General features: G+C 44.4%; 1 protein-coding gene across 2 annotated transcripts in view; it reads left to right on the top strand.

The window, feature by feature from the left end:
• Positions 1 to 24,026, top strand: part of LOC147684128 (cytochrome P450 2J2-like) — a 143,230-nt gene that overhangs the window by 107,590 nt on the left and 11,614 nt on the right. Inside the window, exons 8-9 of one of the 2 annotated variants that reach the window (XM_086944513.1) lie at positions 3,918 to 4,059; positions 9,343 to 10,736. In XM_086944513.1, the coding sequence (XP_086800639.1) occupies positions 3,918 to 4,059; positions 9,343 to 9,365 (165 nt within the window). In that variant the 3' untranslated portion in view covers positions 9,366 to 10,736. Of the gene's footprint in view, positions 1 to 3,917; positions 4,060 to 9,342; positions 10,737 to 24,026 lie in introns of those variants that run through there. The other variant, XM_086944512.1, reaches the window with a different exon arrangement.

Here is a 24,026-nt window from a genome sequence, read left to right as displayed (position 1 = left end):
GGAGGGTGTTCCATGTCTTGGCGGAGAGGTGGGAGAAAGATCTCCCGCTGGTGGTTGTTCTTCGGATGCGCAGGATGGTGGCGAGTGAGAGGTCGGCGTAGCATAGCTGGCGGTTGTGGATGTAGAAGGAGAGCCGTCTGTTGAGGTAGGCAGGGCCGGTCTTGTGGAGTGCTTTTTGTGCGTGGATTAGGAGCTTGAGGGATATCCTCTTGTTGATGGGGAGCAAGTGCAAGTTTCTCAAGTGAGGGGTGATGTGGCTGTATCGTGGTACGTCGAGGATCAGTCCTGCCGAGGCGTTTTGGATGCGTTGTAGTCGTTTGATGAGCTTGGTCAGGGCTCCCGCGTAGAGGGCGTTTCCATAGTCGAGTCTGCTGCTGACGAGGGCCTGGATGACTGTCTTTCTTGAATCTGTCGGGATCCATCTGTAGATCTTGCGGAGAGTGTTGAAGCAGGAGGAGGAGACGGCATTGACTTGCTTGGTCAATGAGAGCATTGAGTCGAGGATGATTCCCAGGTTGCATTTGTGGTCGGTGGGTGTTGGGGCTGCCCCCAGTGCTGTCGGCCACCAAGAGTCATCCCAGGCTGAAGGGTTGGAGCCGAGGATGAGGACCTCTGTCTTGTCAGAGTTCAGCTTCAGACAGCTGATCTTCATCCAGTTGACGATGGCCTTCATTCCTTCATGGAGGTTGGCTTTGGCGGTGATGGGGTCCTTGGTGAGGGAGAGGATCAGTTAAGTGTCACCGGCACAGGAGATTATATTGAGGTCGTGGTGTTGGGTGACGTGTGCGAGCGGGCCATGTAAATGTTGAACAGTGTCGGGATGAGTGTGTATCCCTGGGGTATGCCGCAGATGATCTCAGAGGCTTTGGAATGGAATAGGGGGAGGCGGATGCTCTGGATTCTGCCGGAGAGGAATGAGGTGGTCCATTCCAGAACCTTGTCTCGGATCTCTGCGGCGTCGACGCGTGCGCGTAGAGTGCGGTGACAGATGGTGTCGAAGGCAGCAGAGAGGTCCAAGAGGATGAGTGCTGCGGTCTCACTGTTGTCCAGCAGGGTCCTGATGTCATTGGTGGCAGCAATGAGGGCAGTCTCGGTGCTGTGGTTGCTGCGGAACCCTGACTGGGAAGGGTCCTGAATTCTGTTTTCTTCGAGGTATCGGGTTATCTGTCTGTTGACGATTTTCTCGATGACCTTGGCTGGGAAGGGGAGCAGAGAGATGGGCTGGAATTTCTTTGTGTCTCTTGGGTCTGCCTTAGGTTTTTGAGTAGGGCGTTGATCTCGGAGCGTTTCCAGCTCTCTGGGAAGGTTGCGGTCTCGAGGGAGAGATTCATGACATTGTGCAGGTGGGGTGCGATGGAGCTGCTTGCTTTGTTGAAGACGTGGTGCAGGAATGGGTCTGACGGAGAGCCGGAGTGGATTGTGCTCATGGTCTGGATGGTGTCATCAACGCTCACGCTGGTCCAGGCTAGCAGGGGGTTGTGGTCGATGGTGTGCAGAAGGTCTGTTGTGCACTTGTCTGTTGGGGCTGTCTGGCTGTTGAAGCTGTCGTGGATGTCTGCTATCTTGCTGTAGAAGAAGGTGGGGAGGGAGTTGCACAGGGCTTGCGACAGCGGGATGTTGTTGGCGTTGGAGCTTGGGTTAGAGAGTTCCTTCACGATGTTGAAGAGCTCCCTGCTATTGTGTGCATTTTTCTCGAGGCGGTCTTTGAAGGAGGTCATCTTGGCCCCCCTGATGAGGTGGTGGTGGTCCTTGTGTGCTGCGTGGCTGTCCGGAGTTTGTTCACTGTGCCATTTCTTCTCTAGTTTCCAGCTGGCTTGCTTGGAGGCAAGGAGTTCAGGGGTGAACCAGCTGGCCCTCTTGCTGGTGTATCTGTGGGGGGCGTTACTTCACCGGGGCGAGGGTGTTGATGCAGTCCTCGATCCAGCGTCTGAGGCTGTGGGCCGCGTCGTCGGTGTTGGAGGGTTTGGTGGGTGGGCTGAGAGCGAGTTTTGCATGTACTTGGTCTTCGGTGATTTTGCTGCAGCTGCGGTGGGGTATTCATTGGGTGCGGTGGTGTGTGGTTGGTTTCTGGAAGGCGAAGTGGATGCAGCGGTGGTCGGTCCAGAGGAGTACGGTGGTGTGGCTGACGGAGTCGTGCAGGCTTGAGGAGAAGACGGGATCGAGCGTGTGGCCGTCGGAGTGGGTTGGCATTGTGACGAGTTGCTTCAGTCTGAGGTTGGCGAGGTTATCGATCAGGGTTGTGGAGTTGTTGTTCTCAAGGTGAAAGTTCAGGTCTCCGAGGAGGATGTAGTCGGTGGAGGTCAGGGCGTTCTTGCTGATGAAGTCAGCGATGGAGTCGCTGAACTGGGGATGGGGTCTGGGGGCTCGGTAGACGAGGGTGCCTCTGAGGGTGGAGTTAGGGTCTGTGTGGATCTGTAAGTACATGTGTTCGGTGGTGCTGAGCCCGCCATCGGTGCTAGTCGAGACCCTGATGCTGTTCTTGTGGATGATGGCGATTCCTCCTCTGACTCCGTTGGTGCGGTCTCTGCGGGTGATCTTGTAGCCGTCTGGGATAGCTATAGTGATGTCGGGTGTGAAGGAGTCATTCAACCAGGTATCTGTCAGAAAGACGACGTCCGGAGATGTTGTGTTGAGCAGGTCCCAGAGCTCAACGGCGTGTTTGCGTGCGGAGCGGGTGTTTTGTAGTATACATCTGTGGTGGTTCTTTCTTGGCGGGTGGTTCATCGGCTCTGAGGCTGGTGTAGCTGCAGTTCCGCCAGGGACCGTGTGTGCGCTTCGGGCAGCCTTGAAGCAAGTGTGGGTCCATCTGTAGTTGAGAGCATGCAGATTGCTGGTGTCGTAGTGGCGCCGGTCATCTTGGTGGGTGCGGGGGCCAGGGGTTCTGGCGCTGGGTGCGGTCCAGGCATGGACGGGCGCAGACGGGCTTCCAGCGCCCGGCATATATGGCGAGGTGGGAAGGAGCAGCAGCTAGGAGGCGGGGGCAGTGAGTGGGCAGTTTGGGGGGTGGGGCCGCAGGGGACGCAGCGGCGGGGAAGGACGATAAAGGGACCAGAAGCCATAAGGGAACAAAAAATTAGGGAAAACAAGTGTCACAGAAGGCAAGAGGGAACAGAAATACAGGGAAAAAACTAGTGGCACAGAAAGCAAAAAGGGCACAAGAATACAGGGGCAGTTGAGAAACAGAAGGCAAAAACGGGCAGAGAGGCACGGGGACACGAGAGGAACAGAAGGGAAAACCAGGCTGAGAGACACTGGGGCAGCAGGGGGACAGAAGGAAAAACTGGGCTGAGAGACACGGGGGCAACGAGAGGTACAGAAGGAAAAACCGGGCAGAGACACGGGGGCAGAGAGGGGTACAGAAGGGAAAACCAGGCAGAGGCACTGGGGCAGCGAGGGGAACAGAAGGAAAAACCGGGTGGAGAGACACGGGGACAGCGAGGGGAACAGAGGGAGGAAAACAGGCACGGACCACAAACAGGCAGAGGGGAAAGACAGAACAACAGTCACAGACACAACAATGAAATACTGGCAATACAATAAAACAATAAAGCAGAAGATGAACAAACCTACAGCCTACCACTGACCACCAGGGATGAGTTGCAAGTGGTAGCCTGCGGGTGGTGGAGGGCCTCGAACTTCCTCAGCAACGGCAGCTGGAGCAGGCACACACAGGCAGTGCTGTGCGGAGGGGGAGTGACCTACCTGGTGGAGTCAAGGGTCTCTCCTATAATAAATAGAGCAAGGAACAGTGTTATTTCAGATGGCAGTGGAGATTTTATTTCTTACCATTTATGTTTGGTACTGAATTCAGTTTAATAATGGATCATAAGCCATATATTAAGAAGTTGTATGAGGTACTGGCAAGATACTAATCTGAACATCACTCTAACTAAACAAGTGTTTTTCATTGTTTACAGGGTTCTCTCGTCTTAGCTAATCTTTCCTCTTCTCTGTATGATCCCGACCACTGGGAGACACCCAGGCAGTTCAATCCTGGCCATTTCCTGGATAAGGAAGGGAACTTTATTCAAAAGGATGCCTTCTTACCGTTCTCTGCAGGTATGCCTTATCAGGCTTAAGGACAGTTATTAGATTAAGAATAAATAATGTCATGCTCCTTATACTTGAACCACCCTGTGATCTTTTTACCTTTTCTTTAAGGCAAAATGGGTGGTCCACTGATTTACTAGGCTATTAAAATAAAAAAACAGCTAGTTTGATCAGTTATTTTTCTAAACAAGCACAAGCTTAAACTGCAGCTTCACCACAAATAGTTAGAGAAGCATGTGATACAAGTGACATCATAGGACATCTTATTAATGCAAATTACATATATTAATTCCCATATAAAGTAAAATAGAATTAAGAATGGCTATTAAACTTGTTGTTGATTGAATTGATATGCCTAGAAGTCAGGTTTACAGTATGTGCTTCACCCAGCCTTAGGAGGTGATATGCATTGGTTGGTGCTGACCGGTGAAAGGGCAGGTTTGTTTTCTGCTATAGGTTGTGAGGCGTATGTGGGATATAAGAACATGCTAATTAAGTCAAGTTGCACCTCTATAGTAAGCTCAAGGAAAATCCAATTTTTCCCCCTTCATGTCTTCATCACCCTATGTTTTATTTGTTCTGAAATATGAACACAATATTCAGAATGCAACCCTTTAATATCTAACTGTATGTGTCTAAGCATGTATTCTCCTCTGCTACATACCTGTAATGTATGAACATCTAGAAACCTACAGGAATACCTACATGCAGATCTCTCCCTGGTGTGTCATACAGGGGTATGATCACCCAAAAACAACTTTCACCTTCACTTCCCCGTACCTGTCAAGTAAATTACAAATATCAAATAAGGCACTCCTGAAACATGAAGCCACCTTGGAGGACTATGTTTAATCTCATTTTAAAAAGCAAAGCATCTTACCAAAGAACAGAGAGTTTTGTTAATAGACTTCCCAGGCCATGCCTAAATACTGTGGAGGATAACTCATGCCCCTGATTCCACCAGGACAGCTGCTCCGCCTATTGCCCATGGTCAAGTGGAACTTGGATTTGACTAACATCCCTCACCTTGTCCAATAGTGGGGGTGCTTTTTAGACACCTACATATCTATGAAGAGCAGGGAGAATATTAATGATACCCCACCCTAGGCTTGTCCTGTCCAAGGAAATGGGATTTGCAAAAAATAAGAGGGCCAGATAAAATGTGCGCACTACTCTCTTTGCATTTACAAAGTTGACACTGGGGCAGCTGCTCAGGTCCTCCGGATCTCCAAAAATGGTGTGGTCCACAGAGGGTTGGGTCAGCTAACGCCCATCTGTTGGTTTTCTTTGTTCCTCTATGTTGCCTGTGTTCAATTGCTTGTATTCAACAGCTACAAAAAGTCCATAAAAATGTATTACTTTCTAGCATGATTTTTGTTGTGCGATTGGTTGGAACATGAGTATTTGATTCAGCTGTCTTTTGTAGATGCCCAAAAGACAGCAAACTGATTCATTCATCTTGACACAAAAAGCTTTCACAAATCCTAAAAATCCATGCAGAAGATAATTTTGAGCACCCTGGTAAGGAGACAAGGAGAGAAAACCCGTGACAAATAACTACCCACACAACCACTTTAAATGCAAGCATACATTTTTCCTTTATTAAGTAAAAACACAGGACCTTAAAAATATGTTTGTTTCCAAATGATAATTATGCACGAAAGTATGTAGTTGCAAGTAAGACAACTTACTGTGGTTTGTGCAATGATAAAGAAGGTCAAAAGATTGTTAAAAAGTATTTTGAAATGGAAGGAGATAGCATAAACCTTGACCTACAGGGAGGGAACAATTTGACTGAAGATACAAAACTATAACCACAGCAGTTTAGTGGACTTTGACAATATCCTAAGCAACTCCCAAAGGCAATTAGACAAATATTTATTGCGCTCCTATAATGTAGTCTGCTGCTGCTTCAATGAATGAATGACCGCTCTTACTCTTCAGATAATCAACTAGGCTGTTGTATTTGTTCACCGTTGTAGATGGCCACCATTTACTAGTAGCCAGCAACTGAATGCACATAGGGCCAAATGTATCAAGATTATCTGCATTCGCAAATGGCCTGATTTGCAGTATGGTAAGGAAAACGGGTTGCATTTCAAAAGAAATCAAATTACTATATTTAAAAGCAATCACAGACTTGGTGGTCCCTGTGATGGTTGCAATACTTAATGGATCGCAAATTATGACTAACTTCATTAATATTCATGAAGTAGGTCGAGTTCTGACCTACTAGGTATTGCTCTTTGGAAATTAAAAGGTTCATACAGTAGGAATACCAATTTCCTAAACCAGAAATACCCGCAAATGGGGAATCGGTATTCCTAATGTTGGTAAATCTGGTCAATTGTCCTTTGTTATGTGTAAATTGTGCTGCTGTTATACATTCATACAACAATATGTATGTACAATGCAGTATAAGACTGACAAGGTCTGGTTGGCCCTAGGATCTATTGATGCTGGTCTAGAGTGGAGGAGTTAGGTGACAACTTGGCACATTCATTGGTGGACAGTATGGTGACAAAGTACTGCTGTAGCCTTGTTCTCACTTTCCTAGCTAGCCACTCCTGGAAACAGGTTCATATTTCAACTGGCTTTGAAAGGTTTTAGATCATCAATCCAATTGACTTAAGGAGACAGAAGTTGGCAGGTGTAGTAAGAAACATGAATTTATTGTTTGTTGTGTTTTACAAAGTACAGAAGTAATAGCAGAACATTCTGAAGTGTTCAAGTGTTAATTTGAGAAGTTTGGGGAAAGTAATGCTGTCTAATTAATCCCAGTAAAGCATTAACTATCCTAAATGGAACTATAAAACTCCACTTGGGCGGAATATTGACTCTGTTGCCGGAACCTTCTCTCCATATTGATATTAAAGATGCCTGTAACACAGCTGATTTCAGGTGCAAACTATATAGGGGACAGAAGTATTCTATCCCAGTTGAACAGGTTGGATAAACTAGCACTGGTCAAACAGTGCAGCTGTCACAGTGCTCTGAATGCCAGCTCTTGTCACTGGGGGCTAGGATCCCTTACCAGGGATATGCATGGTTGAGATTCTGGAGCTCGGTCTTGACTGGCTCACAAACATGTATGTTGAAGACCTCTTAGACCAAAAGTATTGTACTAGATGTAGATGGAAAGTAGAAAAGGTCAACTGGGTCTGGTTTAGAGGTTAGTTTACATCAAACACTGGCATACACTTGGTGAAGTAACCCTGTCTGCCAAACTGATGGTTCGCTCCCTCTATTCAGATCCTGACAGGCCATCATACTTCTATCAGTGGTGTACCCACTGGCGCTGCCAGTGGAAAATGTGCATTGACAGCTTGACAGACTTAAGCCATAGCTGTCAGTACATCAGATAAGGCAGATGGTCTAATGTACTTTTTTACCCCATCAAGACTCCATAAAACATTAACTAATACATGTAAATATTAATTTACACACACTATAAAATCTTAGTACATATATATATATATGTTACAGTTAAACATAAACCTTAATTAGATTCCACGAAATAGGGAACAAAATTCCAAAATAATTCAAATTAAATACAAAGTAACCAATAGAACTCATAAACAAATTAAATGAATGTGATCGTGGGTGTACCGCGGGCTGGAAAAGCAGGCAAGGAGGCTGAATGTAGTGGGCTATGCCGGTGATTTATTGTATCTCAGACAGAAAACAAGCAGGTCAAAAGAAAAGGTTCCAACGACGGTTGCTTGGCTCCTCGTCAGGGATGGAATCCGGTGCTGTTCCTCTGGGTCGGGAGATGGGTCTGGGGTCGGGGAGGATCCTCGGAGGGCAGCAAGAGAAATAAAAGAAAGGACCGTTAGTCCTGTCGAGGACTCTAGAGCTTGCAATCACCGTCACCGGGTAGTGATGGGTAGAGAGAGTAGACCGTGAGGAAGGAAGGTAACGGGGAGAGGGATGAGCGAGGGGAAGGTAGGTATATAGCGAGAGTGTTGGGTAGTGAGGGGGTTTTATCTACAGTGAGGGTGTTATGTAGATATATACAGTGCCAATTACCACTACGATAGTGCCTGGGAGAGAGTTACTTTACAGTCATATACAATGAGCTCCTAGCGAGCTCCACGGATGGTTTTACGGTTACTCACGCGGTCCGCCGTAACTCTCCTGTGAGTTACAGCTGCTCTTCAGCCACCTCCTACGGACTCCACCACTCCTCCGTCCACACGTCCTCTTCGTGATTCGCCTGCTCTCCGTCTCCTGCGCCGGTCCGAGTGTCCTGCCACGATGCTCCGACGGCGTTCTGGTCTCTGGGTTCCGTTTTTACTTGTTCTGCCGCTACCATAGGGGTGGGACTTCCGGGGTCGGTGGGAAGTGCTTCCTGTGGCTGCTGGACTCCGGTTGGCTCCTGTAAGAGAGAGAAGGGCGGGGATCTAACAGTCATGGTTACTGCTCCGGCGTTGGTTCCTGACACAGAGGATTGTCCGAAGGGATGGGCTCTTGGCGTACTCGTTACCGGTATGGTTTGGGGGGGGCCCAGTCCTGGCGGGGTGGATAGCGGGACAGTATCACAATAAACTTCACAGAAAGGACCAGAAAAATCACCAAAACTTAGCAAAAAAATACTACTCCTATGAGAAACCGATACTCCCACAAATTCTACAGCGAAACAATTTCAGAAGCTACCCTATAGAAAACAGACTCTCTACAACTAAAAGCAAGTAACCAAACTATTTGGCTAATGCTTAACTTAACATAGGCCACTAGAATAAATCTTTTTAATTATATATCCAAACTTTAGGTACTGTTACAAGTTTCCAAAATCACCAACTTTCAAGACAACTAAATCGAGAAACAGACTGAAATTGTAAGTAAAGGCCCAATTACAAGTTTGGCAGTCTTACCTCCATGGCAGCAGTCCCAAGGATACCACCTGGTCGGGCATGTTCCGCCCACCATATTACAATGTTCCCGCTCGGCTGGGGGTCTTTTTGTGGCGGCGTCCTGACGGAGTGAGGTTTCACTGATTTACAGGTTAACGCAATGTATGTACATCTGAAACACATATATATGTTGTGTATATGTAGTAATGTATATGTAGGTCATGGGTACTGAATGTGTTGTTGCATGTTAAATATAACAAACTGTTAGCATGCACTATATAGGAGAAGAGATAGTGAAGTCTACTTTTGAATCTGGCGACAACAGGGTTGCAGAGTGTTGTGATCTGGTGGTAGCGGCACAGGAGGGACCTGGACAATGGCCTGCAACACAGATTCTGAAGTGGGACCCCCGCAAAAAATCTGTTTTCACCTCTTTCAGCTTTTCTGCCGACTTTCGCATGACGGTGTCCCCGGCAAGAACAGCTCGGCAGATCGTAATCTGGACGGCAGGAAGCTTGTCAGGACAGCCTCCAATAACCCTGCCTCTGGTTCCTGGCAGTGATCAGTGGTGGCAGCCCATCTGCTGTCTAGTAGCTGAGTTCCTGTCAATATAGGTTGGACTGCCAAGGCAGCGGGTGGGAAGAATGCCGAAAAAGGGTTAATTTCCCATTCATTCATACAAACATTTTCTGATCCTACAATTCACATAATTGATATTTCTGACCATGCACTTATTTCAAAGTGTTTTATAACTTAATGCCACTCAACAATCCCATTCTTGCAGGCGTATAAATAGGAATATTGTTCTTAATGACAATTAGAAATCAAAACTTTTGTCAGCATAACATGATTATTTCTCTTTCAATCCAGAAGGATATTCTTCACTTGTAAATCATTGGGATTCATTTAAGGCATATTGCACATTATAACAAAGCTTTTAAACTAAACTTAATTAATTAGATAAACAAATAGCAAAATATGAACTGCTCTTTATTTCATCTAATGATAATAAATACAAAATGCAATTACAGAAATCTAGATATGATTTAAACTCTTTGTTAAGCAGAAGAGCTGACATACAAATTTCAAATAATAAGACTACATTTTATTTAAAAGCCAATAGATCTTGTAAACTGTATGAAAGAACATGTGACAATGTGAACTATATATGTATGTGTGACATTACCAACTACATTCAAATATTTATTAATATTTAAAACTAAATATGTAAAATGTAATGTAAAAAGAAAGTAATAGAAGAAAGTGTTTTACCTTTTGTTTGCAGCCGCGGCTGATGACATTTCAAAGTGGTGAGCTGTAAAAGTTGGGGATGAGTTTAACATAGCAAACAAGAGAAGTGAGCAAGCCCAACAAGCACAAGGGGTGTTCCGGGTTTTACCTTTCAAGTCTTTCAAACAAAATAGTGGCAAATAGTGCATTTTAAAACAAATTTGAGAAAGCAAGAAGGTTTCAAGCAGTAGTGTATGTGTAGTATTGAAATATTTAAACACATACAAGGCTATTTTACTTCATTAAATATGTTGAAAAGGCATTATTTCATATAAGATCACTTTGAAATAGGTAACTTCACAATGAGTTTGGGTAAATAACCAATTACAAGGAACTAAAAATAAATACAAGAGACTTTTACAAAGCGCACATTCTGAACTCACTTATTATGCTGTAATTTTGCTTCATGTATAATAAGAATCCCGGCCACATATAAATTGCACAGGACAACTCTCATGGGGGAATTAATGTTTCTAACTCGGTAAATGTTTTTAACTTCATGTTTAAAAACTCACCTTTATTAAATGCCTCTCAATGCAAAAATGTAGTATATTGTATTAAGGTGCAATGCTTTGCATGTTAAAGAAAAGGACACATTTTGGAAGGAACTTTACCATATGTTCATGTTTGTTTCATAATTTACATTACAAATATTTTCATAGCTTGTCTCATACATGGGCTCTTATGGTCAAGCCAAACCCAGGGCTCGGCTCTACCCTCCTAGTAATTTGTTGGCTGCCAGGCTTGACAGCCTCTAACTTCTAATTTAATGCAAAATGTCTTGTCTGCGAATTATGAGATACTTAGATACAAGGAGATGTGCTCTGGATTTTACTGTTTTGCCAGTGTGTAACCCAAGACTAGAGTCCGGCTTCTGATCCTACAGACCACACGTGACCCAGCAGCCTCTATCTTCACCTACAACTGTTCACACCACTGATATGGACAAGGATTAGCAGCAGTGAGATTCTAAAAATTTATTTATAATGCAATTAATGTGCATTACCATATAGGGCCTGCTGACACTTTGTTTCACATTAGTAGAAAAATATATGGGGGCAGATTACATGGCACCAGGGCAGTATTCCATGTATCTCCATCACCACTGGTGCAAAAGCAACATTGGCTCCAAATCGTGCAAAAACTATCTTGTTCTACTCAATCAGTGGGAACGTGGTGTTTGTACCATTCGGGTAATTCAATGAGGTTTCTTAATTGTTCGTTCCCCTTGCATGGCTGCAGTTTTTACATAAAACATTTTTTCCCAGAGACAGCATTGTTTGTTGTCTTCTTTTTGTGAAATATGAAAGACTAAGGGCCATATGTATCAAGGTACCCATTTGCGATTCTGAATTAGCGATTTTTTTGCAAATCGCAGAATCTGAATCGCAAATTGATATGTATGTAATATTTCACAATTAAATAGCGATTCGGTAAAAATCGCTATTTAATTGCGAGATTCCCAATAGCGATTCCTTAACCATAAGAAATCACAGTTCTGCGATTTCTTAATGGAAAAATCACAATTTTACGAATTTCGCAAATCGGAAACTCAAGTGCAGCTTGATGACATCACAACCAGGAAGTGTGACTACCCATGCTGCACCTGAGTTGCTGAGTCACAGTCAGAGAGAAGGAGTGGTGGAGAGTGAACTCTGGAGTTTTCAACAGAATGGCAGACACTGGAGACATGGCCAGCCAGGAAACACAGAAGCAGCAGCAGGGTGAAGGGCAGAGGAAGAGAAAGTATAAATTCTCAGAGGCAGAGTTGGATGTATTAATCCAAGAAATGGTGCTCAGCCATGAGTTACTAATTGGCAAAAAATCATTGAGGGTGCCGGAGACTCGCAAGAAGCGCATTTGGGCTGAAATTCAGCAGAAAGTTAATGCAATGGGGGTGGCACACAGGAGTGTTGTTGAACTCGAAAGCGATGGGATGATCTGCACCAGCGCTTGAAGGAGAAGTTGGCTGACCCCCTGGAGTAGTCTAGGACGACCGGTGGAGGGACCTCAACAGTCTCTGACTCTACACCGCTGGAAAAACTGGTGGAGGGGACCCTGCAACCTGAAAGTGTCATGGGCGTGGCTCACCTCAACATCTCCGAGCAACCGGTACCAGGACCAGGTAAGAAGCATGCCATCACATCCCTGACACCCCCAAACACCCCCCAGCAGTGACCTAGGGGCAGGAACAAATTAGTAGTCCAGAGCAGGTACACAAGCACACACAGCAATGCAACATGGGAGATGTAGTCACATGAACAGTGATGTGGTGCATTTCCACCCAGCTAGTCCCCAATAGCATGTGCACGTCAGGAAAGGAAAGTACGTGACACATGTAACCCCAAACAGTGACATTTATTAATTGCCAAGTGAAAGTCAGAACAGTTAATAAATGTGTGCATTTACGTCCACAGCGCCATCTGGAACACAGCCTACAGGCAGTGGGACACTGGCCGAAAGTTCTGAAGATGCAGGGCATGAGGAGGATTGCAAGGCCATCCCTCTGAAGCAACGCAGAAGACATGTAGTCAGACCACTACCCACATTGGAGGACGAGGCCCAGGACAGCGATGTAAATGTGCACCCTGAGCAAACAAAGCCCCAGCAACAAGTCTGTGCACGTGCTGACCAAATCGCACAAGGCACAGCCAGGTGCAGATCTCGCACACCCAGCAGTGCTGCAGATCCGGGGGAGGAAACAGTCTTTGCCGGCCTGGAGATGCATATGTTGCAGGTGCATGGCCTGCAAGCAAAAAACATAAAATCATTACAGCGAGAAGTGAGGCCAGGCTTCAGGGGCATGACAGGTGCCCTGCAGGCACTCTGTGAAGAACTAAGAGCAGCCCGTGCTGCTAGGAGCAGAGAGATGCAGCGCCTGGACCACTACACACGGGACGGGCAGTGAACCGCCTGGCCTCTGCCACCAATGTCCTTTCCAGGCGCAGCATATACATGCAGCGCGAGGTTGCACACGGTAGCCAGGATGTAGCCAGGGCACTGGTACAGGTTACAGCAGCAGTAGACGAGCTGCGGGCAGTTCGCACTACTGGGCCAGGAGTCCTGACTTCCACTGACGAGGATGCTCTGTCAGGGCAGAGCAGCACCACCCCCCCACCCACCATGGAGAGGCACCGTAGTGGCCAAAACAGTCGGTCTACCATGCCTAATGAGGACGCCACTGTGCAACCACCAACAGGGGCTACATCTCACCAGCGCCGCTTGTGAGGTGAAAAGTTTGTGACCACTGGAAGGGGGCAGCTACCCACTGGACTTGTACACTACCTCCTGTTTACAGACTTGCACTGTGACAATAACATGTGCAGGGAATTTGGAATGTGATTGGGTGGCATTCAGGCTGTGTGACATAATTGATCCTGCAATTAAGGAATTAAACACAGTTGAACACATGAGATCTGGCATTGTGTCATATTTTCTTACCTAGAAATAGTTGTGTGCAATCTCATCTCGCCTCTGGCACCCAGCAGCTGCACCAGCTACACCGGCTGGCATACGTCCTGGGTCAGGCCCCTCCACGTCTGAGGAATCCGATTGACCTACCTCCACTGGTGTGCCTTTCCTGGTGGCGATGTTGTGCAGCATGGCACATGCTACCACTATCTTGCAACAGGTCTGGGGCTGTATTGTAGTGCACCTCCGCTCTTGTGTAAGCCTCTGAATCTGCTCTTCAGTATCCCAAATGTGCGTTCAATGGTGCCTCTGGTTGCTATGTGTGCTCTGTTGTATCGCCGCTCCCCAGCGTTGGCAGGATTCAGGTAGGGCGTCAGTATGAAATCCCGAACAGCATATGCACTGTCACCTGTGGGGTGGGATGGATATGGTTAGTCACTGTACTGCACATGCTAGTCTGAACAAATGTGGCCTCTGTTCAAATGCATTTACATAGTAGATATCCCTCGCCAAACTCCCCACTTGTGAGTCTACTGTATATCCCACTGTGTCGGAAGATGAAAGCATCATGAGTGCTGCCTGGGTATTTAGCGACAATGTCTGTGATGATGTGTTTGGCATCACACAGCACCTGTATGTTCAGTGAATGGTAGCATTTGCGATTCCTGTACACATACTCATTCTGGGAGGGTGGGGATAATGCAACATGTGTCCCATCTATGCATCCTATGACGTGGAGGAATTTGGCTATTTGGTAGAAGTCCTGCTTGGTCTGGTCTAGTGACTGTAGCGTGCTTGGGAAGTGAATGTGGTGTTGCATCCTCTGTACCATGGCATCAAGGAACGTGTGGAAAAAGCGCAACAGTGCACTTTGGGACACCCCTCCTGCTGAGGCTATCACCCCCTGGAAACTACCTGATGCCAAGAGGTTTAGTGAGCACAGGACCTGGATGTGAGTGGGTATGGATTGTGTCCTGTGTGTGGCGTGTTCAAGGAAGGGTTTGAGTTCCTCAATTAAATCATGGATACTCTCTTCATCCAGTCTGTAGTGTGTGTAGATGTCCTCCTCTGGGGCTGGTAGATGGTAATGCGCGCACGGAATATCCTCTCCTGGCATCTCCTCCTCTGTGCAGCAGCTCTGAGTCGTATCCTCCTGGCTATCATGTACAGCCCAGCCATTGTGGAAAAAAGTCTGTTGCATTCTGGTACACCTTAAATAATTTGCACCTGGTTACCACCTGCACCTACTTGGTGGAAATTACGATTCTGTAAATTGGGAATTTCCGGATTTTTACAATTTGCGATTTTTTCATACATTCCATGGCAATTTCATGTATTGCGATTTCCTGTTTGCGAATTTCGCAAACTGATAAATCGCAAACTGATAAATCACTAGGAAATTTGCAGAATGTTGATGCTCGCAAAATAAGGAATCGCATTTTTTGCAATTTCTCATTTTGCGAGACTTTTTTGCTTCATACATTGGAAATAGCGAATTTTCATTGGCAAACATTTTTTGTGATTCGCAGCATTTGCGAATGAAAAGTGGCTTGATACATATGGCCCTGAGTCAGACAAAGTTTGAGAATGTGACCTGCAGATTACAAACCTATTGCAGCAGCGAGGGAGGGCATAACTCTCTGAACTGTTCAATATTCGAATATGGAAATGATTGTCAGTTGCTCTAGAGGTGCAGCAAGAGTGCCAGGAGTGATATTGCAATCAAAGAAAATAGCCTACTCCCTATTTAAGTAGAAACATAGAACTACAATTGAAGTGTGCAGCTCCCTAAAAAAACCTGGGCCCTTGTGCAACTGTCATTTGTCCTCTGGAAGAAGTTATCATGAATTATACATATCCTCCCTCAGCATGTCTTTCTGGGTGTGGTTGTGTTGTTGGGGGTGGGTACTGTTGTCACACCAAAGATGAATGAAGGACAGCATAGCACTGCAAACCACAACAAATAAGTAGCAGTTAGGAACCACAACATCCTCAATGAACCCCACTTTTAAATGTAAGCCCTTTGAAAAGGAGGAATGAGTGTCACAGCAAAGCATTAACAAATACAATTCCTAAAAATGCACTGCGTCAGTGCCCGAGAGGGGAGATTAAGATGTAATTGAATCATCATAAAAGTGATCAACCTAAAGCCAAGGCAGTGGATTAACATAAATTTATGCTGCCATAGCCTTGTATCTTAGATGTTCACAATTTCTAGCCTGAATGTAGACCTCATGAGCAGCAGCCATCTCTAGATCTACAGACAAACTTACTTTGGTGTTGATTGATTATAAATAAGGCTTCCGGTTTTTCGTTTTTACTGATTTTTACAGATAAATACAGACAGAAAACATTGTGTTTCCTGTCTGTATTAATTTTTAAAAGCGGAAAAATACTGAAAATTGTGTTTTTTGTGAGAAGCTCTCCATGCTGTCTTTCATGAATTCAAGGCAACAGCTGAGCAGGAGGGTTAAAATACAGGATGTGATTTCCTTAACTACAAGCATATGTTAACATATATATGTAGTATGATGCTAATATGTACCTGTGAGTGTAGTATTTTGTTATACATGGCTGCTTAGTTTTCTAAAACATGACAGGCATCCATGTTTGAGTGCACGTCAAAGTTATATTAACGCAGAAATATACCATTTTACAGCTACATTTTTTCTTGAAACACAAAATATATATGGATAAATATCAATAAGATGGCCCAAAAATAAATATGGATAAATACGGACGGAAATGTTAAAAAAATACCAGAAAACCGGGAATCTTAATTATAAATACAGTCAGCATTAGCATTAAACAATTAATTGGGCAGGCCACAGCTCAAACTGTCAAGGACTTCACAGTTAGAGAAATTGATCCTCAACTTAATAGAAGAGAGACTTCAAACCTTAGTGGGCTTTAATTTCTTAATTTGGATAAGCTGTCTAACTCTATTTACCGTCTGACAATTGCAAAAGTTCAACTACAGTCTGAGGGACTTATTAAGAGCATGGCAGTTGCTAGGACCGCCATATTCGCAGTGGCGGTCTGACCAACGCCTCACCAAGGACCTGTCTGCAGTATTGAGAGTGTGGCAGTCAGACTGCCACAGGGCCAAGGCATCCACCAAGGATCCTGTGCAGGTTTCTCAGCTGTCAGGGAGCTGTAATATGCTGGAGGTGCCACAGAGGCACCGCCTAGCAAATTACAAGTTGGCTTTCCACTGCCATGTTCAGTGAGCCTGCCATGAAAAGGGTGGTGGAGAGTCAACCTGCTGCTCCTGGGCCTGGGGGGCATATGGGGAGGGGTTCGAGTAGTGCCCTCCTGGATTTGCACTCCCAGTTCCTGCAGGGTGTGGTATGTATGCCATACCATGCAGGAAGGTGCAGTCAGCGCTCTGACAGAAGTTTCGTCATGTTAGGCTCTTCTATGAGCCTAACAGCAGTCATTGTCAGGCGACTGCAGCACCGCATGCCAGATCAGAATCAAACTCCTATTCTCTATGGACAGGCGCACAATGGCTTTGGTGGTCCTACAGCGGATGTCGCCTTGGCGGCACCACGGTAGGACAGCCAAATTTGTAACAAGGCCCTAAGAGTTTGGGAAGGGAGATTGTACAATTCTGAGTCCCACAGTCCAGTAGTTAATTAAACATTGCAGACCAGTGCAGCATGTATATATTGATATTAAGCTATACTTCACATGCTGCACATCATTGCTTTTGTGATAATCCCATTACCAGGTGGACTACAATTTCATTCAAGTAATTTCCAATAAGTATGAATGAAGCCACTGTTGGAAGTTCTCTCTGGATGAGTCTTGTTTTCTTGAGTTACTGTGGTTGAAGGAAGGAGAATTGTAGACATAACACTACCGACCTCAAAAAGTGAAAACGACAGGAGTGTGGCTGTTTTAGCAGACACTTTTATTGTTTTATGGACCATTCTTTATAATTCCTAGCTTGGTATCTTCAAATGTCGGTGGGCCCGAATAAACAAAGCAGGTCTGGAGTGCCCCTTAGCAAGGCCTCTGCCCCAAGTCCACCTCATGCTCTGAAGCAGATTGATAAGCAGCAAGACACTACTTCTCTCTTCCACTCCCGCATATGAAACGCCGCTACTGGCACTGGTATTGAAAAAGAGAAGAGAACTAGGGACATAAAAATAGGCAATAACTGCATGATTTAAAAATAAAGCCATACATTGATTGGTCATGTCCTGTGTGAATCTCCCAGCACCCCGCTGACTTGTGTGTGTTTCCTAAGCAAAACTAGAAGCTGCTTCCTTGCTGTATACGTTAGCCAGCACTGGGTTTCGCAGCAGCAGGTGAATCCAGCACCCCTTAAGAATAGGAGATGCTTCAAGTGCTCATGATGGTCTGGTAATAGAAAGGCATCAGTCCAGCTCGACATGCACACTTCCCTTCAATACCATTTCTATGGAGTTCCTGCTGTCAATTAAGCCTCGCTCGCACACTAATGCAGAAAGCACCCGGACCGAGACTGAAATAAAACTAACCCTGGGCGTAGTAGGCATAGTGCAGCTATGCAAAGCTACGCGAAGTGGGACAGAAACTACGTCCACCCACGCACTTCGCGTAGCCCCACTACGCGCCACCCGCCTCCCTTCCGCCCTCACTAAATACTACCCGCCTCCCTGCCGCCCTCCCTAAATACTTAAATAATGTTTTTAAAAAGAATAAACACCACTTACCTTGTCGGCTGCGTCTCCGGGTCTCCCTCTGGTAACCGCGCCGCCATTTTGGATACTAATGCGCATGCGCGGCTGACCGCGCATGCGCATTTCTCGTGAGGCGGGGAGGGTATTGAACAATAAAGAGGTCACCTTTACTATTCCCACTCAAATCTAAACCACTTGGGGGGATGTATTGGCTACTGAAGTTGTAAGATTTACTATTCCCACTAAAATCAAAAAACTTCTTATTCCCAATCCAATTCAAACTATTTTTAGGAAGGTGTTGGTCACTGAAGGGACTTTGGCCACTGAAGGGCTCAGATTTGCTTTTACCACTCCAATCTAAACCACTCTGGGTAATGTGTTGCACTCTGAAAGGGTCAAACTTACTATTCCCACTCCCATCTAGATCATGTTGGGGAAGGTGTTGGACACTGAGGGGTCAGATTTACTATTCACACTCCAATATAAACCACTTTTGGGAATGTGAAAGACACTGAAGAGGTCAAAGTTACTATTCCCGCTCCAATCTGAAAACACTTTGGGGAATTTGTTGACAATGAAGGGGTCTGTTTTACTATGCCCATGTCAATCTAAACCACTTTGGGGATATAGTAGACATTAAAGGGCTCAAAGTTAATATCTAATATAACCATTTTATCGAAGGTTTTGTACTTTAGAAGGGTCTAATTCACTATAGCCACTCAAATCTAAACCATTTTGGAGAAGCTATTGTAAATTAAAACAAATGGATGACCTATTATAAACCATATGACATAAACTTAAACCTATAATAATCATAGTATTTACTATTTAAAACCAAAATAATAAACAAATATTTCCAAAAACTTTACAACTATTACATTGAGACTGAAAATTATACATTTTTTAAAATATTTTACTTTCATACCAATACATATTGAAAAAATAACAACCAATTTAAATATGCAATGTTCTACTAATATATACATTATTAAACAAATTCTTATAAAAATCGAGATAAAAATATTTTCAAAAGTTAATTGAATATTGAAGTGGATTTAAAAACACTTGAATGATCTTTAAATATTAATTTATAAAATGTAAGGATTTCTTTCATAAGATATTAAAATGTATAAATTATAACAATGTTAAAATATTTTAAACATAATAAAATTAATTGTAAAATTAGAAATCAAAATCAATAAATGAGGCAATACAATATAAATGTTCATATATATAAACAGAAGCAATACAATTATGCACACACAATTTAAATTTAAAACATAATCTAAATAAAGTAAAAAACATATAAAAATACAATTAAACTTCTATGAAATAAATAAAATGTACAATTAAATATGATTAACTTTTTAAGAAATATAAAGACAAACTTCAAAATATATAGTGGGAAATGATGAGTTGGAAACTACTTTATATGGTAAACCTACAGCAGGCAATTCTATAGTGCATGCAAAAAGCTTCCACCCCACTACACCTGTTAATTGTATCCCTTATGGAGAATTGTATAGAGCGAGAAGGGTCTGAAGTACTGATACAGACTAAGAGATTATTCAGAAATAGATGGCCAGTCGCTATGAACTGAGGGGATACTCGGATGAGACCCTACGGGTAGCATACAGTAGAGCACAAGCTCAGACAAGACAAACAGTTGTGTTTACCCCCTCTCAAAGTAAGATGCAAGATCCGGAATCACTACCACATAGATTCATTGCTACCTATAATACAGAACACCAGAAAGTGCGCAAAGGTTTATACAAGCATTGGCATCTTATTAAAAATAACCCTATGGTAATGAATCGCCCTCAAATAACATCAAGAAAGCAAAGTCCAGAAGAGACCATCTGGTAAAAGGTGATTTGGAACCTCTACCACCCAGTTGTACATGGCTAACATGCAAAGAAGGTTTCTTAAAATGCACTAAGTGCAAACCATGCAAGAATGGTAAATACAGTACAAACCTTTTGACCCACTTTGAGAAAACCATCCAAATAAAAGGATACTTAACATGCAGAACCTCCTTTTCTATATGTGTATTAGAATGTCCCTGCATCAAACAATATGTGGGAAGCACTACGCTTCCAGTTCATCAAAGCATATTACAACACCTTAGAGCTATTGTGAACAAAGAACCAGTACTTATCCAGTAGCACGCCATTTTAAAAAAGTACATCATAGTGACCCAACTGAGTTGACATACAGCTGTTCAGCATATGTGCCGCATGAAAAAGAGGAGGAGATAGGGAAAAAGAATTACTTAGACAGGACACCCACTTTATTTTGGAGTTAGATACTACGGAACCAAACAGTTTCATTGTTGTTGATGAATTGTATACTTGTCTGGGGTAGCCTGCTCCAATGCTCAACACACTTTTTCTGAGTGTTTTTTTCTCGCTACCTTTTTTCTTTAGTTTATTTTAGTTGCATAAAACTGACAATGCAGTAACTAGGTGTTATTATCTATTTTACATCCATGAATTACTTAAGTTAGGATCAACTTATTGGTAATATAATCAGGATAATATTTTCCCACTTGGGTATTTTATCAATTAGCAAAAAATAGCAGTATCCTTTGGCACTTGCCATTATATGTTATTCGTATTTTGAAAACACCTATATAACAAGAGTATTTAACAATTGCACTTTATGGCTAGAAATATTTCATGATATGAGGTATTTTGGCACCTAGCACACCGCAATAGCCCTTTTGAGAGGGAAAGAGAATGTACGATGAACTTGCATTTTAATTCTAATTATTACTATGAATTACACATGTACAAGATTTTTGTACCTCCACATTCAAATGATACTCTTGGATGCATTGAAGTTCAAATTCAACTAATATTTGTTATGTGCTGCATTGAAACACTAAAAGTTATTTTGTCAAATTAACGCATTTGGGAAGACAAAGCGGAACTAAAGGAGAGGGCCGATGGCTGGTTTGTCATTCAGACCTATTCAGGATACTCACCACAAACGTGCCTTGGTATAGGTTTTTCAAGAGCAGTGAAGGAGACATTCCTGCATCTGAGACTAGGTATGCTACCAGCAATGCAACACCTTCCACCATGGAAATGGTCAGATACAACAACACTGTGTAGATTGTGCGATAAAGCCAAAGAAGAAGTACTATACTTACTGTGCATCTGCAAGGGTTTAGCCAAAGAACGAAGATCATAATTAAAACCGGTCCTGCATGAAAGACAGAAGTGAACATGCAGACAGGCAGTGAAAGCCTGCTTCGAAGGAGGAGATATCCAGTTAGACTGCAGCTTGGTCCTTTTCATGAACTTTAACCTCCATGATGAAATCCTTAGATTTAACATAGATATTAATGCATTCACTGTTTAAATCTAGTATGTGTTTTAGTTTTATCAACATAGTTTTATAAATTAGGTGATAGACAACACGGCATATGGGGTCTAACATCCCAAAGTTATTTTAGATTTATTAACATTATTTTATGAATTAGAGAATTTTTTTTGTAATGCTTGTAGCATTGCAATGGTTTTAAGTATTCAGGCAAATAAATAAATACATTTCAAAATGTCACTAATTATTAACGCATTTATCGGATGAATTGCTATTGTAAGATCGTGGCAAAACTCATATGGCTGAGATACCCGCCACCCCCTCTCAACACAATCCCCAAAGGAGGGAAACCGGAAACAGTTCTTGAAGTTTTTGGAAGAGGGAGGGAGTGACCCTCCCCGGCCGTATTTATTAAAACAAAAAATTAAAACATTAAACAGTTTCATATTAATGTACAATTTCATTACCACATTGCGATGTTTGGCTAACCTTAACAGATTCTCTAATACAGAGGTTCTCCTAGCCGAACTAACAACCTACAAAACATTTTCTTGAAATTTTGAAATTGTACATCCTAACGTTTAAGGGCCAACGGCAAGGTCGTAACCGGTGTCAAGATCCCTAACCAGAAATACCCCCCCCACTTGGGAGGGGCGACAGCACTGAGGCGTACCTCAAGTGCAACTACCAATTTCCCTTGACTTGACGGGGGCCCCAATAAACTCGACGCCACTTAAAGGTCGTTCGAGGACTCGTGTGAGTTATCTAGAAGGTAGCGTAGACCTCCCCCCAAACCCACACAACTTACCACATCTGCCGTCGCAGACGTCACTGGCCCCGGGAAATTCCCCAGGAGGGGGCTGTAACCCCTCCTACACAGGAAGGGGCCTTGACCGCCTTTCCTTTTCTTTCGGCGACCCATCCTTAGAAGGGACCGCCTCCCCGTTGAGGGGCCAAAGGCCACCTCTCCCGAGCGCTCCCATCCGTGTTGGGTGACGCCCACTCATAGGGATCTTCCAATTACTGCTCACCGATCATGACCTTACCGCCCGACCAAAATAAATACGACAATGATAACTAAATAACTAAAGACTAAATATAACAGACAGTAGCAACAACAACTTTATTCAAAGCATGCCTACTGATGAACACTAAAGCAGAATTACTTTATTTGCAAAACATAACACAAAACGATCATTCTTTATTGCATACTCAAAATCTTCACGATAATACCGCAACCTGTAAACGAAAATCAGAATTATCAATCAAACTTTATTTAAAACCACTCGCTGTCTTCAGGGGCTGGTGGGTGGGTCAAAATTGGCTCTTCGTTCCGTCTCGAGCTCACGTGCAGCGAGGAGGTGCAGCTTCAGAGCACAGGAACAAGAGGATGCCTTCTGGTCTTGCGTCCCTTTTTATCCGTCTTCAGGGCGGGCGTAAACCCGCCCCTGCCTGCCCCGAGGGCGTGGCCAGCCGCGTCAGTGTCTAGGCCAGCCCACTCTAGGGCGGGAAAAAGCGCGCCCCGGCTACGCCGCTTCGGGCATACCAGCCGAGACGCGCCTCCCGCCCAAAATGGCTTCCCGGGGGGATCGAGGTACTCTGCCATACGTTCGGGGGGACCGAGTGGTCGCCCCTTTCCATATGGCTGAGATACCCGCCACCCCCTCTCAACACAATCCCCAAAGGAGGGAAACCGGAAACAGTTCTTGAAGTTTTTGGAAGAGGGAGGGAGTGACCCTCCCCGGCCGTATTTATTAAAACAAAAAATTAAAACATTAAACAGTTTCATATTAATGTACAATTTCATTACCACATTGCGATGTTTGGCTAACCTTAACAGATTCTCTAATACAGAGGTTCTCCTAGCCGAACTAACAACCTACAAAACATTTTCTTGAAATTTTGAAATTGTACATCCTAACGTTTAAGGGCCAACGGCAAGGTCGTAACCGGTGTCAAGATCCCTAACCAGAAATACCCCCCCCACTTGGGAGGGGCGACAGCACTGAGGCGTACCTCAAGTGCAACTACCAATTTCCCTTGACTTGACGGGGGCCCCAATAAACTCGACGCCACTTAAAGGTCGTTCGAGGACTCGTGTGAGTTATCTAGAAGGTAGCGTAGACCTCCCCCCAAACCCACACAACTTACCACATCTGCCGTCGCAGACGTCACTGGCCCCGGGAAATTCCCCAGGAGGGGGCTGTAACCCCTCCTACACAGGAAGGGGCCTTGACCGCCTTTCCTTTTCTTTCGGCGACCCATCCTTAGAAGGGACCGCCTCCCCGTTGAGGGGCCAAAGGCCACCTCTCCCGAGCGCTCCCATCCGTGTTGGGTGACGCCCACTCATAGGGATCTTCCAATTACTGCTCACCGATCATGACCTTACCGCCACAGGCCGGATAGTTGACCGGCTATCTGGACC

The sequence above is a fragment of the Lissotriton vulgaris genome, chromosome 11, assembly GCF_964263255.1.
Source record: "Lissotriton vulgaris chromosome 11, aLisVul1.2, whole genome shotgun sequence".
In the NCBI taxonomy this organism is placed as follows: domain Eukaryota; kingdom Metazoa; phylum Chordata; class Amphibia; order Caudata; family Salamandridae; genus Lissotriton; species Lissotriton vulgaris.
The sequence above is the reverse complement of the archived record's forward strand: the minus strand, read 5'-3'. Positions and strand labels throughout refer to the sequence as shown.